This window comes from Tupaia chinensis, unplaced genomic scaffold (assembly GCF_000334495.1).
Source record: "Tupaia chinensis unplaced genomic scaffold, TupChi_1.0 Scaffold149501_1, whole genome shotgun sequence".
Classification (NCBI taxonomy): Eukaryota; Metazoa; Chordata; class Mammalia; order Scandentia; family Tupaiidae; genus Tupaia; species Tupaia belangeri.
In genome coordinates, this window is record NW_006209345.1 from 418,836 (window position 1) to 432,082 (window position 13,247).

The 13,247-nt window shown below is 51.2% G+C and overlaps 1 protein-coding gene across 1 annotated transcript in view; it reads right to left on the reverse strand.

Annotated features, from left to right (window-relative positions):
• The window catches only part of ANO1 (anoctamin 1), a gene marked incomplete in the record, with an annotated part of 236,584 nt that overhangs the window by 49,391 nt on the left and 173,946 nt on the right, over positions 1-13,247 (reverse strand). Inside the window, 1 exon segment of the mRNA XM_014585285.2 lies at positions 503-585. Within this exon segment, the coding sequence (XP_014440771.1) occupies positions 503-585 (83 nt within the window).

Genomic DNA, 13,247 nt, shown 5'->3' on the forward strand with positions numbered 1-13,247 from the left:
CTGCTGGACCAGCAGCTGGGGAGAGCGGTCTGCCGCGCATCCCAGCAGTCACTTGATATGGGAGGTATCGTGGGACACGGAGCTGCCCTTCCCCTGATGTTCCCACTCGCAGCCACACCCGGCCGCAGGCAGAGCGCTGCTCTGAGGAGTGTGGCTTGGCACCTGAGGGGCAAATGCTTTGGGGACTTGTGGGCGCTATGGTTTCTCCACACCCTCAGGCCGCCCTGACAGCCCCTAGACTCGATGAGGTCAGCCTTGGCCGGCGACCGAGACTGTGCGGGTGGGTGGCATGTCCACGTGAGCATCGGGATCAAACACTTTAGCAGACAAACCCGTCGTCCTGGCAACGCAAGGCATTTGGAACGCCAGGGAGACGACGGAGACACAGGCGGCCCGTCTAGCCTGGGCTTTACAGCCTTGGGCCTCCGCGTCACTCCCGAGGAGGTGACGGGGCAGGGGACCTGGGAAAGGGCATGGCGGTGCAGGTGCCAACCCCCCTTACCTCCTCCTCCTCAAAGCCTGTGAGGTCCCAGCGGTAATTGAGCCGCATCTGTTTCCGCTTCCAGTGCTCCATGAAGGTGGCAGCTGCAGGCAGGGAGAAAAGCAGTCAGGAGCCAAGAAGTCTGGGCGACATGAAAGATTCTTTCCTTGGCACCAGCTGGTGAGCCACGCCACGTGCTGGGCCAGGAACTTCGCACAGATTAACCCCTTCAGCCCTCCCGCTGACCCGGCCAGGCAGCAGCCACCATTCTCCCATTTTACAGATACGCAAGGGGAGGTGGGTACGATCACTTCCCGGCAAGGTTGCTCAGCTAGTCCACGAGGGCAGGACAGGCTGACTCCAGAGCCTGGCCTCTCACCATCTCAGCCCATCATTCTTGGGACCCCAGGCCCCAGGTGTGGATCTCTAGGCCAGAAAGGATAAGGGAGAAGGCCAAAGCCACTCAAGCTTCAAATCTATGTGGGTGTTCTGACAGCTGAGCTGCACTCACAGGCTCTATATCCCACCTCGTATTTGTGATAGTTCCAATGCCGCCTCTTCCAGGAAGTCACTGAGCCTTCCCGTTAGCATCAGAACAAACTAATGCCTCAGCCCCTCTTCACTCACCAGCTTGCCGCACCATCACGTTGCCATTTAAAGAGTACTCATACATGCCACACGCCCTGCTCCCATCTTACAGATGTTGGGGAATCTCATCCTCATGACAACCATACGTGGGAGGGATTATTTCCATTCATAAATTTACAAACCAGGACACCAAGACTCCGAGAGTAAAATGCGATGCCCAAGGGCAACTGCAGGTGAACAGCAGAACTGGGATTTGAACCTAACTCTATTTGACTCCAGCGCCTGCACTCCACCACTGTACTGGACCCACTCTCCCCACAGATATTTGATTTTCCTTAAGGGAATAACATCAGAGTCAGAGTAAGTCTATTAGAGCATGCTTTGTATGGATGTGCAAGTGGAGGCACAGAGAGGTGAAGTAAGTTCCTGAGGTCACAGAGCAAGGCAGCTGGTATGGAACCCAGGCATGAGTGTTCTACAATGTCACAGTTCAGTGTTGTAAAATAGAGACAAGGGTCCTCTCCAGGAGGTATTTTTGGGTGTGTAGGGCCAAGGCAGGAGCCTGTAACATAACCTGGTGACTGGGAGGGTGGAGATGATACACAGAAATGGCTTGTTTGGCTCAGCCAGGTTCCAAAACAAAGACATCTGATATAAATTGATGAACTTCCTGCTTCTTCAAAAAGCAAAAGCATTGGCACCAGGAGCCTGGAGCTGCAAAAGGACCAACTTTTGTCAAAATTCGTGCATACCTTCTCCACCTGGCCATAGACCCCACCTGGCCCTATTGCACAGACTCCATGGTGCTGTTTGCCATGCCTGCTTTGGAGCAAAGGGGTGGAGTTGTGGCGTTCAGACGTGGCCAGCAGGAAGGGCGAGGCGAAGGCTTAGGCCGAGCTGGGGAGAGTCCTCAAAGTTGGGTATCATGGAGCTGGCAAGACTCTCACATGGCTATCTGTGGTTTGAGTCCTCAGCCTGGCAGCTCAAAAATCACACTGGGCACATTTGTGTGCATGCCCAAAATCCCAGGAGGAGAATAGGGGAGAAAAGACTACAACATGGCCATTGCCCCTAGCGGGGTGATTTCTCATTTTCCCTCTCTCTGTCTCTCTGGTGAGTGCATACGCCCTATGGCAAAAATCTCTAAAATACCAAACAAACAAAAACCAGTTAGGTATCGGGAGTGGCATGAAAAGTCAACCTCCACTGGGCTGAGCAAAGTCAGAAAGAAAACAAGCACCCCTCCTTCACGGGAGTGCTCCTGACCACGAGGAGAGCAGTGGGCGTGGTGGGGTTCTGATTCCTGCCCTTGGAAGTTCCTACTCAGGGTTCTTCTAGGCGGGGCCCAGCTACATCACATAAACGTTATAGGAGAGGAGCTGAGCGTGGCGCCTCGCATTCCTGACCCCCTTTCCTCCCACGCGCAGCTGCCTCCATGTGGGGATCACACACTTTCTCAGGCGACTTGCTAAGAAAAGGCAGAGGCTACCCAGTGGTGCGGAGGTTAAGGTGGCTGGATCCTGCGTGGCTGACTACATGAATGTGACTGGAAGCTTGTAAAACACAATCACGTGTGCTGGGCCTGCCCAAAATCCCGAGAAGAGAATGGAGAAGGGATTATGGCGTGGCCATCCCCCAGGGGGTGAGTTCTCACTTTCCCTCTCTCTTTCTCTGTGTCTCTGATGAGCGCATGTGCCCTATAGCAAAAACTAAAAACATAGATAGATAGAAAGGAGAACTTGGACCCATGTCCTTATTTTTTTTTATAAATAATTATTTTATTCATTGTCATTTTATTTTACTTTTTTTCTGGGGGGGGGAGAGATTTTTGACTTAGGGTATGTGCACTTGCCAGAAAGACAGAGAGAGACAGAGAGATAGAAAGCGAGAAATCACCACCCCCTGCCCCGTGGGGATGACCATGCTGCAATCCCCTCTCCTCCATTATCCCCTTGGGATCTCAAACACACATGCATATGCTCCCAGCATGAATTTTAAACCACCAGGTCCAGGACTCAAACTGTGGTCGACTACGTGGGAGTCCAGTGAAGTAACTATTATGCCATCTGCTAGTCTCCATGTCTTTGAGTTTTTCGAAGTTGATCAGAGAGAGAGAAGGAAAATGAGAAAGCAAGTTGCCAGGGTCCAGAACTTGAACTGGAGTCAGCCATATGGGAGTCCAGAGGCCTTAACCACCATGCCACCTGCTGGCCCAGACCCATGTCTTTAAATGCCAGTTTTTCACCCACATTCAACAAGCTGCTGGATGTGGCCTTGACCTCAGCAGCCACAAAAGTGCCGCCACATTCAACAAGCTGCTAAATGAAGTGGCCTTGACCTCAGCAGCCACAAAAGTGCCTAGAGACAAGACCATCCGCCCTGAAATCCAGAGCCCAGAGGACAGCACTGCACAAACACACACACACAGAAGGAATCCAAGCCAGAGCGGAAACAGGTGGTGGAACTATAATCCTTCTTTCTTTAAACATTTATTTTAACGACACAATGTTCTACAAACACATTCTTGTAGAGGAGCCTGGAGGCAGCAGGTGAGCGAGCCTGTGGCTCCACACTGGATCAGATCCAGGTGGGAGCTTGAGCATGTGACTTCAGCTCTTCCAGCCTCTGCCTCCACGTCTGTAAAATGGGCTTGTTAATAGCTCCCACCTCAGAGGGTCTATTGGGGTCTTTTTTCTTTTTAAGAATTATTTATTTTAAAATATTTTAATTAATTAATTTTAATTTTTGACCAAAGAGAGACAGAGAAAGAGGGAAAGTGAGAAGGCAAGCCACCAGGTCCAGGACTCCAACTATGGTTGGCCATGTGGGAGTCCAGCACCCCAATCACCACACCACTGCCATCCCTACTGTGGGGACTTTATGAGTTAACCTGCAGTTGTGCTTACGGCAGACTCTGGGCGTTGGTAAGGGCTCAACTGGTCTTACTCACAGAGATCTCCACTGTGGCTTATTAAGAGGCGGGATGTTTATTTGTAAATCCACAGAGACAGAAAGCAGATTGGTGGTTGCTAGAGCTGGGGTTGGGGGTGTGGGGACTGACTGCTTAATGGGTAGGGATTCTTGTTTGGGGGTAATGCAAGCATTCTGAAGCTAGACAGAGGCGGGGCTTGCAGAGCATGGCGAGTGTGCAAAATGCCACTGAATCATACTTTAAATGGTTACTTTAATGCTCTATGAATTTTGCCGAAATCAGAAAAAAGCTAATCATAGAACAATGGGTATAGATTCCCCTGATGGGTTTATGCTCAGCTGTCACATCTTGGAGGAGCCCCATGAAAATGAGGGGTATGGACACAGAAGCGTAGGCACACAGGGCAGCAGGAGGAGGAGCAATCTGCCCATTTCCTCGGGGTTCAGGTCTATCGGGATCCCCTTAGAGACTTGTTAGGATGCAGATTTCTGAGGACCAGTAGGTGGCATGGTGGTTGGGGGTGCTGGACTCCCACATGGGTGACCATGGTTCGAGTCTCAGACCTGGTGGCTAGCTTTCTCACTTTCCCTCTCTCTCTCTGGTGAGTGTGTGTGCCCTACAGCAACATTAAAAAAAAAAATGGGCTTGTTAATAGCTCCCACCTCAGAGGGTCTATTGGGGTCTTTTTTCTTTTTAAGAATTATTTATTTTAAAATATTTTAATTAATTAATTTTAATTTTTGACCAAAGAGAGACAGAGAAAGAGGGAAAGTGAGAAGGCAAGCCACCAGGTCCAGGACTCCAACTATGGTTGGCCATGTGGGAGTCCAGCACCCCAATCACCACACCACTGCCATCCCTACTGTGGGGACTTTATGAGTTAACCTGCAGTTGTGCTTACGGCAGACTCTGGGCGTTGGTAAGGGCTCAACTGGTCTTACTCACAGAGATCTCCACTGTGGCTTATTAAGAGGCGGGATGTTTATTTGTAAATCCACAGAGACAGAAAGCAGATTGGTGGTTGCTAGAGCTGGGGTTGGGGGTGTGGGGACTGACTGCTTAATGGGTAGGGATTCTTGTTTGGGGGTAATGCAAGCATTCTGAAGCTAGACAGAGGCGGGGCCTGCAGAGCATGGTGAGTGTGCAAAATGCCACTGAATCATACTTTAAATGGTTACTTTAATGCTCTATGAATTTTGCCGAAATCAGAAAAAAGCTAATCATAGAACAATGGGTATAGATTCCCCTGATGGGTTTATGCTCAGCTGTCACATCTTGGAGGAGCCCCATGAAAATGAGGGGTATGGACACAGAAGCGTAGGCACACAGGGCAGCAGGAGGAGGAGCAATCTGCCCATTTCCTCGGGGTTCAGGTCTATCGGGATCCCCTTAGAGACTTGTTAGGATGCAGATTTCTGAGGACCAGTAGGTGGCATGGTGGTTGGGGGTGCTGGACTCCCACATGGGTGACCATGGTTCGAGTCTCAGACCTGGTGGCTAGCTTTCTCACTTTCCCTCTCTCTCTCTGGTGAGTGTGTGTGCCCTACAGCAACATTAAAAAAAAATTAAAATAAGGGACCAGCAGTTAGTGTAATGGCTATGTCACTGGACTCCCATGTAGTCAACCGCAGTTTGAGTCTTAGACCTGGAGGCTTAAACTCACGCCAGGCGCGTGTGCGTGCGTGCCCAAGATCCCGAGAGGAGAATGGAGGAGAAGGGATTGCTGCGTGGCCATCCCCCTGGGGGGGTGATTTATCGCTTTCTGTCTCTGTCTTTCCGCCGATCACATGCACCCTATAGCAAAAACTCTCCAAAATAAGTAAATAAATAAATAAAAATAAACAAATGCAGATTTCTGAGTGGCAGGCCTGACCCGGGGCCGGGGGCTCCGCACACTGAGCAAGCTCTGCGGGTGGCTCTCACGCCAGAGGCCCCTGGAAGTTCTGATCCGTCTGCCCCGCTTCCCTTCATCCACCCTCTGCCCACCAGGTTAGCGGTCTATCTGCTGCCCTCTTTGGCATGTCTTCCAGGCTGCATATCACCTTGCCTCTTTTGGGCTCTATCTGGAAGCCCCAGATTGTCTTTACTGCCCAGGCCTAACACCAGTCTCCCCATTCTGGGATCCTCCCTGGCTGGCTGTTGAGCGCCCTTACCGAGCTTCCTCCCTGACATGTCGTGGATGCTTTGCTGAATGTTCTTTTGGTTTGCTCTTCCACCTTTCTCTCTTTTTGAATCCAAGGTTTTTGTTTTGTCAGAGAGCACATATGTTTGCCAGAGAGAGAGAGAGAGAGAGAGAGAATATCTCAGGTGGGCATGGGTGGTCATGCCACAATCTCTTTCACTCCCTTTCTTCATCCCTTCAGGATTTTTTTTTTTCTGAAGATTTTTGCTATAAGGTATATTCACTCACCGAAGAGACAGAGAAAGACAGAGAAGCAGAAAGTGAGAAACCACCCCCCAGGGGGGATGGCCACACCGCAATCCTTTCTCCTCCATTCTCCTCTCGGGATCTTGGGCACACACGCACACGCGCCTGGTGTGAGTTTTAAGCCGCCGGGTCCAGGACTCGTGGTCAGCCATGTGGGAGTCTAGCATCTCAACCCCCATGACACCTGCTGGCCCGTGCCCAGCATTTCTTCCGAGCTGCTGGGGATGGAATTCAAACTGCAGCTGGCCATGAGGGATCTATGGGGTTGTTGGGAAAGTCATGTCGCATTTTGAATAGAAAAACATAGAAAAATACATCATGACTTTTCCGACAACCCAGTAGCTTCCTGTGCACCACCCTTAACCACTGTGCTATTGGCTGGCTACGACGGGTCTTATTTATTTATTATTATTATTAATAATAATTTAGGGCATGTGCCCTCACCCGACACACACATACACAGAGTGAGAAAGCAAGCCACTACATCCAGGACTTGACACATGGTAAGTCATGTGGGAGTCCAGCGCCTTAACCACCATGTCACCTGTTGGCCCCAGTTTTCCTTGCCTTTTTTATTTTTTATTTTTTTTTAAGATACAGTCTCACTATGTCATAGGTCCACCTGCCTCAGTCTCTCTAGTAGCTCAGACTACAGGTGTGCACCACCATGCCCAGTTTTTAGAGTGGGTTGGGAATTGAACCAGGAACTTTGATGAGGTCTCGGTCCGATGAGCAGCATCTCAGCAGCGCATGCCATCACAGTTTGACCCCTTTAGTAAGTTGCAATATGCGTCTCTAGGTGCCCTGTGAGGTCCATGCTCCTTACAGGTAGAGGTCTGGTCTGGTCTTCCAAATCTCTGCCACAGACTCTGAGCCAGCTGACCCTGGACACAGGACTCACTTACATCATCATCACAGCAGGGGTACAAGCATTGATGGTGCACGTGGGTTCCCTAGCCAGTCCCCTCCTCGCAATGTAACTCCCTGCTATGGATTGAATTGTGTCCCCCTCCCTGCTATGGATTGAACGGTCTCATCCCCAGTTCATATGCTGGAACTCTAACTCGCCAGTTTGAAGGTATTTGGAGGCAGGATCTTTGAGGGGTTATTAGATTGTGATGAGGCTATGAGGGTGAGCCCAAGTGGCCCCCTCTGCCATGGGATTGGTGCACTTGTAAGAAGAGACACCAGAGGGCTGGCTCTCTCTCTTTCTCACCCCTCGCCATGTGAGGACACAGAGAAAGTGGCTATCTGAAAGCCAGGAAGCAGGCCCTTGCTAAGAACCAAATGAGCTGGCCCCTTGGTCTTGGTCTTGGTCTCTCCAACTGTGAAAATGAAATGTCTGTTGTTTCAGTCACCTAGTCTGGCATTGATTTCACAGCTATCACAGCATGTAATACTACGCATGAGGGTACTTCAAAAAGTTCATGGGGGAACCAGCAGTTAGCGTAATGGCTATGTAACTGGACTCCCATGTAGTCGACCACGGTTCACGTCCCGGACCCGGTGGCTTAAAACTCACGCTGGGCGCGTGTGCGTGCGTGCCCAAGATCCCGAGAGGAGAATGGAGGAGAAGGGATTGCAGCGTGACCATCCCCCCTGGGGAGTGATTTCTCGCTTTCTGTCTCTAATGTCTGTCTCTGTCTGTCTGGCGAGCGCACGCGCCCTATAGCGAAAACCTCTCCAAAAAAAAAAAAAAGTTCATGGGAAAACGGAGAAGTACGAGTTTATTTTGGTGCAAAAACTTTGAAATCTGTAAAGTTTTTTCATAATACACATTTTCAATAAACTTTTTGGATATCCCATGTATCGTATCTATCTGTGTATTAGTTTCTTGTGGCAGCTTGCTATAGACCGAATAATCATGGGCTCCCACAATTCACACGTCAAAATCCTAACCCCCAATGTGATGGTATCAGAAGGAAGGGCTTTGGCAGGTGATTAGGACACCATGAAGCTAGGGCCTCATGAATGACATTAGTGCCATTATATAAGGGATCTCAAGAGGTCTCTGGTCCCGTCTACCACGTGAGGACACAGCGAGGAGGCGCCATCTTTGATCTGGGAAGTAAGTCTTTTACCAGATACTGAATCTGCTGGTGCTTTGATCTTAAACTTCTGGCTTTCAGAACGGTGAGAAATAAGTGTCTGTGGTTGCAGCCACCTCATCTGTAGTTACAGCAGCCAGAGCTGACTAAGCATACCCTGGGAATAGAGACCAGCCTTCAGTAACCTCTGGCTTCCCACATAGTGCAATGCCTGCCCTGTGCAGACTCCATTTTCCCTGACTGGAGGTCAGAGATGAGTCTCCATGGGAGTTGGAGGGGTGGAAGAACTCTCATGCAGCACGTAGCACACAAGGGAGATGGGCACCGAGGCCCCTGCCCTTCGTTTTTGCATGGAGTCACCAGGTACCCTATGTATTTATGCCCCGAACACGTGGCTGCTCACAAAACTGGCCTTTCACTTTCATTAGTCAATCACAGTCTAACCCTCCTTACGTCCCCACCTAGCTTGGCATGATGAAGGCGGGTGACCTGTCAATTCCATTCAAAATCTAGGCATGGCTCCCAGGAAGGGGTGTCAATTGCATCTCTGATATTTCATTAAAGTTGGGACCATCTCTCAGGCTTCTTGTAGCAGGGCTCAAATCAAATAAAGTCCTTTGTTCTGTGTGGAGCTGACAAGCAGTTAAAACCCCATGATTATGCTATAATTTCAGAAAATTGATCCGAGCGAATAGCTAAATGGGGCTCGAACCTGCTTAATGTGACACCTCTGCGGAGGCTTTGTAATGTCAGAAATCCCAGGCAGCAGCGGAAATCTCTAGGACCAGCGGGTCAGCTCTGGGGAAAGCCGGACCGCCCCGCCCCGCAGTGGAGTGGAGGCCGAGATTACAACAGCGGGCTGGGGGCGATTCACCATCAGCTCTGAATACAGAGCCTGGCTCTGGCTCCGGAGGGGGGTGACAACCAGCCTCTGGCTGCCAGGCAGTAACAGGTTTTAGGTTGCTCTCTGCAATTGTGCAAGCAGAAAGGTGAACAGCTGGAGGAAGAAAAAGAAAGGACACGGGGAGAAGAAACACCAGTGGGAAAATAATCCCTTAGAGGTAATGAACAAATAATTGAAGACGGGATTAAAAAAGCCTCACTCACAAGAGATCTCCGCTAATGGCCCTTGACAGCCAGTGTGAAAAGGGCCCCAGGAATGGGGCTTTGTCTTCTCACCTCTACCCTCACCCCAAGAGCTCTCAGGCACAGTAGGCTCTTTCCTGTTGTTTCTGTCTTGATTTAAATAAGCTCCTTTTTAAGTGCATCGCGGGAGTGGCTTGGCTTTTTTTGTGATCTCTGTGTCCCCAGAGGAGACTGAACTCGCACTTGGTTCTCTGTTCTTCATTTGGGGCACATTTGCTGTTTCCCACGGCAGAAGGGGAGCTAGGGAGGCATGGGAGAAGCGACAGAAACATCAGAGAGTCACCAGGCACAGAACTGCCCCCCACCGGCCTCGCCCCGAAATGTCAGGGGAGGATGATACCATTGGCTTTGATCCCTGGAGGCAGAGCTGCTAGTAAAGGCGGGCCACACCTTTGCGGGTGATCAGCTGCCTGGCTCATCCAAGGGGTGCAGGGAATTTAATGAACTCAGCCGCATCCGTGTGGGCGCTGGCTGGCTGGGCAGTGCTGCTACCTGGCTGCCTCTCCCCACTGGTGCCTAGTAAATTTCTGCTCCCCCAGGAGTGCCCATAATGGGGACTTGGAGAACACCTGAATGGGGAGGTGAGCCCAAGGCACTCGCACGGAGTGGACTTAGAGGCAGATCTGTGATGTCTGTTACAAATCTGCTAGCTGTGTGCGCTCAGGCCTTTCCGGAACCCTCCAGACCAGCCAGAAGTGCTACCTCTCTGTGCTTTGGTGGCACAGAGAAAAGAACAGAACCTTCCCTGGGGCCGTCCTGGGGCTCCCCGAGCCGCCTGTGCACAGAGCTCCGCTCAGGGCCTGTACATAGGCATTACTCAGAGCAGCAGGTTCTGAGCCAGAAGGAGGCAGATTTTTTGTGGAGAGAGAAGAGGAAACCATTACAGGTGAGAGAATAATGCTGAGGTAACCCAGTCAGGAATAAGCAAGGGTAAGCACACATGTCAGCCAGAGCCTGTGAGCAACGCAGACAGAAGGTGGAGAGCTAGCGGTCAAGTGTCCTGGAACTCAGGAGCCGGGAAGCTGAGGTTCAAGTCTTGCCTCTACCTTTTTTGTGGGGAAGAGGAGATTTTTGCTATAGAGCACATGCTCTCACCAAAGAGACAGAGTGAAACAGAGAGACAGAAAGTGAGAAATGATCCCCTGGGGGGGGATGGCCAAGCCACAATCTCTTCTTTATTCTCCTCTCAGGATCTGGGGCATGCACGCACACGCGCCTGGCATGAGTTTTAAACCATATAGTCCAGACTCCAACTGTGGTTGGCCACGTGGGAGTCCAACAACATAGCCACTCCACTCTGCTGGCCCCCTTCCCTCTGTCTCTTAATAGCTGGTGTAAGTGTGGGAAAGCTGTCTCAGTGTGTTTATCTGTGCAATGGGGTAATCCGAGCTATTAAGCTCCTAGGATCTTGAAGGCAGTTAATGAGTCACTATGCGTGTTGGCTACTTTACGGCAGTGCCTGACACAGAGGAAGTGTCAACTAACTTAAGCTGTTATTCTTTCTGAAGGAGACAGGAGTCACGTACTTGACAGAGGCCTCAGGCACAGGGTGAGAGGTAAATGTGAGCTCCAGTCTCCTAGGGCCAGGTGGGTTTCCATCTTTTCAAAGAGCAACTGCTCCTCTGTAACCACCAGCATGATGTAACAAGCAGCACCAGGCAGAGCCCTGAGAACTTCCCGCATGGTGACTCATTTGAAGTTCCCAGCAACCCCAGGAGGTGGGTGCTACTACTGTCTCCACTTTACACATGGGAAGCCTGAGGCCCAGGAAGTAGAAACGAATTCCAGAGGTCACAAAGAAGGCAGGTGAGAGCTGGGATTTGAGCTGGGCCCAGCAGCCGGCACTATTAACTGCTCGACTGAATCTAATCATCTTGCTACCCAACCAATTCAGCCGAGTCACTGAAGCGGACCAAACCGTCCAAACTGTTAAGACAATACCCTAAGCCAGTCTAGCCTCACCTTGGGTGAATCTTTCCAGCTCAAAGGAGGTGTAACTGGGGAGGCTAGGACCCAGCTGGAAAGTGGTCCAGCCTCAGAGCTTCCGCTGCTGAGATCAGAGGAAGGACACGGAGGGGGCACCTGGCCTGTGCTGAGGTCTCTGGGAAGGCCAGGGATGCTGGGAGTGAGGAGCAGAGGGTGGTAGAGAGAAGGTTCCCAAAAGACACAGTGTCCAGAGAAGCAGGGGCAGACAGTGAAGGGAGAAGAGGTTCAGGGAGGCGTGTGTTCTGTTCCTGGCCCAGCCAATAGAGCCTCACTCCACTGAACTGTAAAATGGGGACCGTTTCTCAGATGTGGGGACCCAATAGGGCAGTAGGGATGAAACAAGACAGTGGCAGGAGCATCGGCCCAGAGTCTGGCATACATAATTCAGCTCGATGATTTATAGCTATCAATTCTATCCGGATGAGACTGATCCTAAAGTTACTAACCAGATCAAGGGTGTGGCCCTAAGCCATGAGATTTTTATCACACGTACACACATCCCAGTGCCTCAGCTTCCATACTTCCCAGAACAGGGCACTCACTGCCTCTCTGGCCAGCTGGACCCAGCCCAGCGCTGCAGAGGGGTCACCACTGGAAAGCACTTTCTGAGGCTGAGCTGGGGACCCACAGTGCTCACTCTCAGCCTCACTCGGAAAACGGATGCTCTGCCCCTGAAGAGAAAGGACTGTGTTCTCGAGAAGCTATGTCTACACATGGCCATCTCCAGGTCTGCTCAGAACTCCTAGGACAGGAGACCTGCCTCCCTCGCCTGCTCTGCCCAGATCCTTGTACCGTGGAGCCCTGCACGGAGCCCACGCTGGTGAATAACCATCTGCCATGGGTTTGTAGGTAGCTTTCACTTTTACGGAGTGCTGGTGCCCTTCTGCTCACTCCCCGGGCCCCCCGCTTGTTAAGGAGGATGGTGGGCTCTAGTGGAGGTTACGAACCTCAGCCGAGGCACTGTTTTCCCCAAACGAATCTTCCATAGAAGCCCCAAATATAAAATCAGTAAAAGGATGGATGTCAGTTTAAATGACAGCACCGGGACTAGGACGAGACCAGAGAGGTGCCCACACTGCAAGGTCTCGTGACACATTCAGGGTCGAGGGACTGTAGGGTGGATGCCGGCTTCGATGCTGTGCTTAGGCATCTCCCTGCCCTCACCTTGTCTTGGGGTGAATTTCTTGTCTGGTAGGGGACCTGGTAGACGCCTATGGGACCCAGATTGATAACCCTGGAGTAATCTTTGGGCTTTAAACCATCAAGGTGTGGATTAATTTCCCTGCTGATGTAGGGAAGGCCTGGGGAGAGCGCCCTGTTCTGTGGGTGCAGCACCCCATGCTTAGCCTGGAGGTCTTCCCACAGGCACTAGGACTGCGAAGAAGGAACCTGCAGTGACCAGGAGGCAATAGCATTTAGGGCTTCTGAAGGGTCTGAAGTGAGAGCCACGCCTGGCGCGCATCACAAAGGCCTCTTGTTCGGTGTGCATTAGGCTGGAGATATTGTAATTATAGCCAGAGATGTTTTATTTCTCCATCCAGGTTCCTGAGGCCTCTCTGCTCCCTTCCCTGGGGAACGAGTGCTTACAGGGCAGGCGGTACTTGTCATTGGAGGAGAAAATGCACCAGCCCGTGCGTG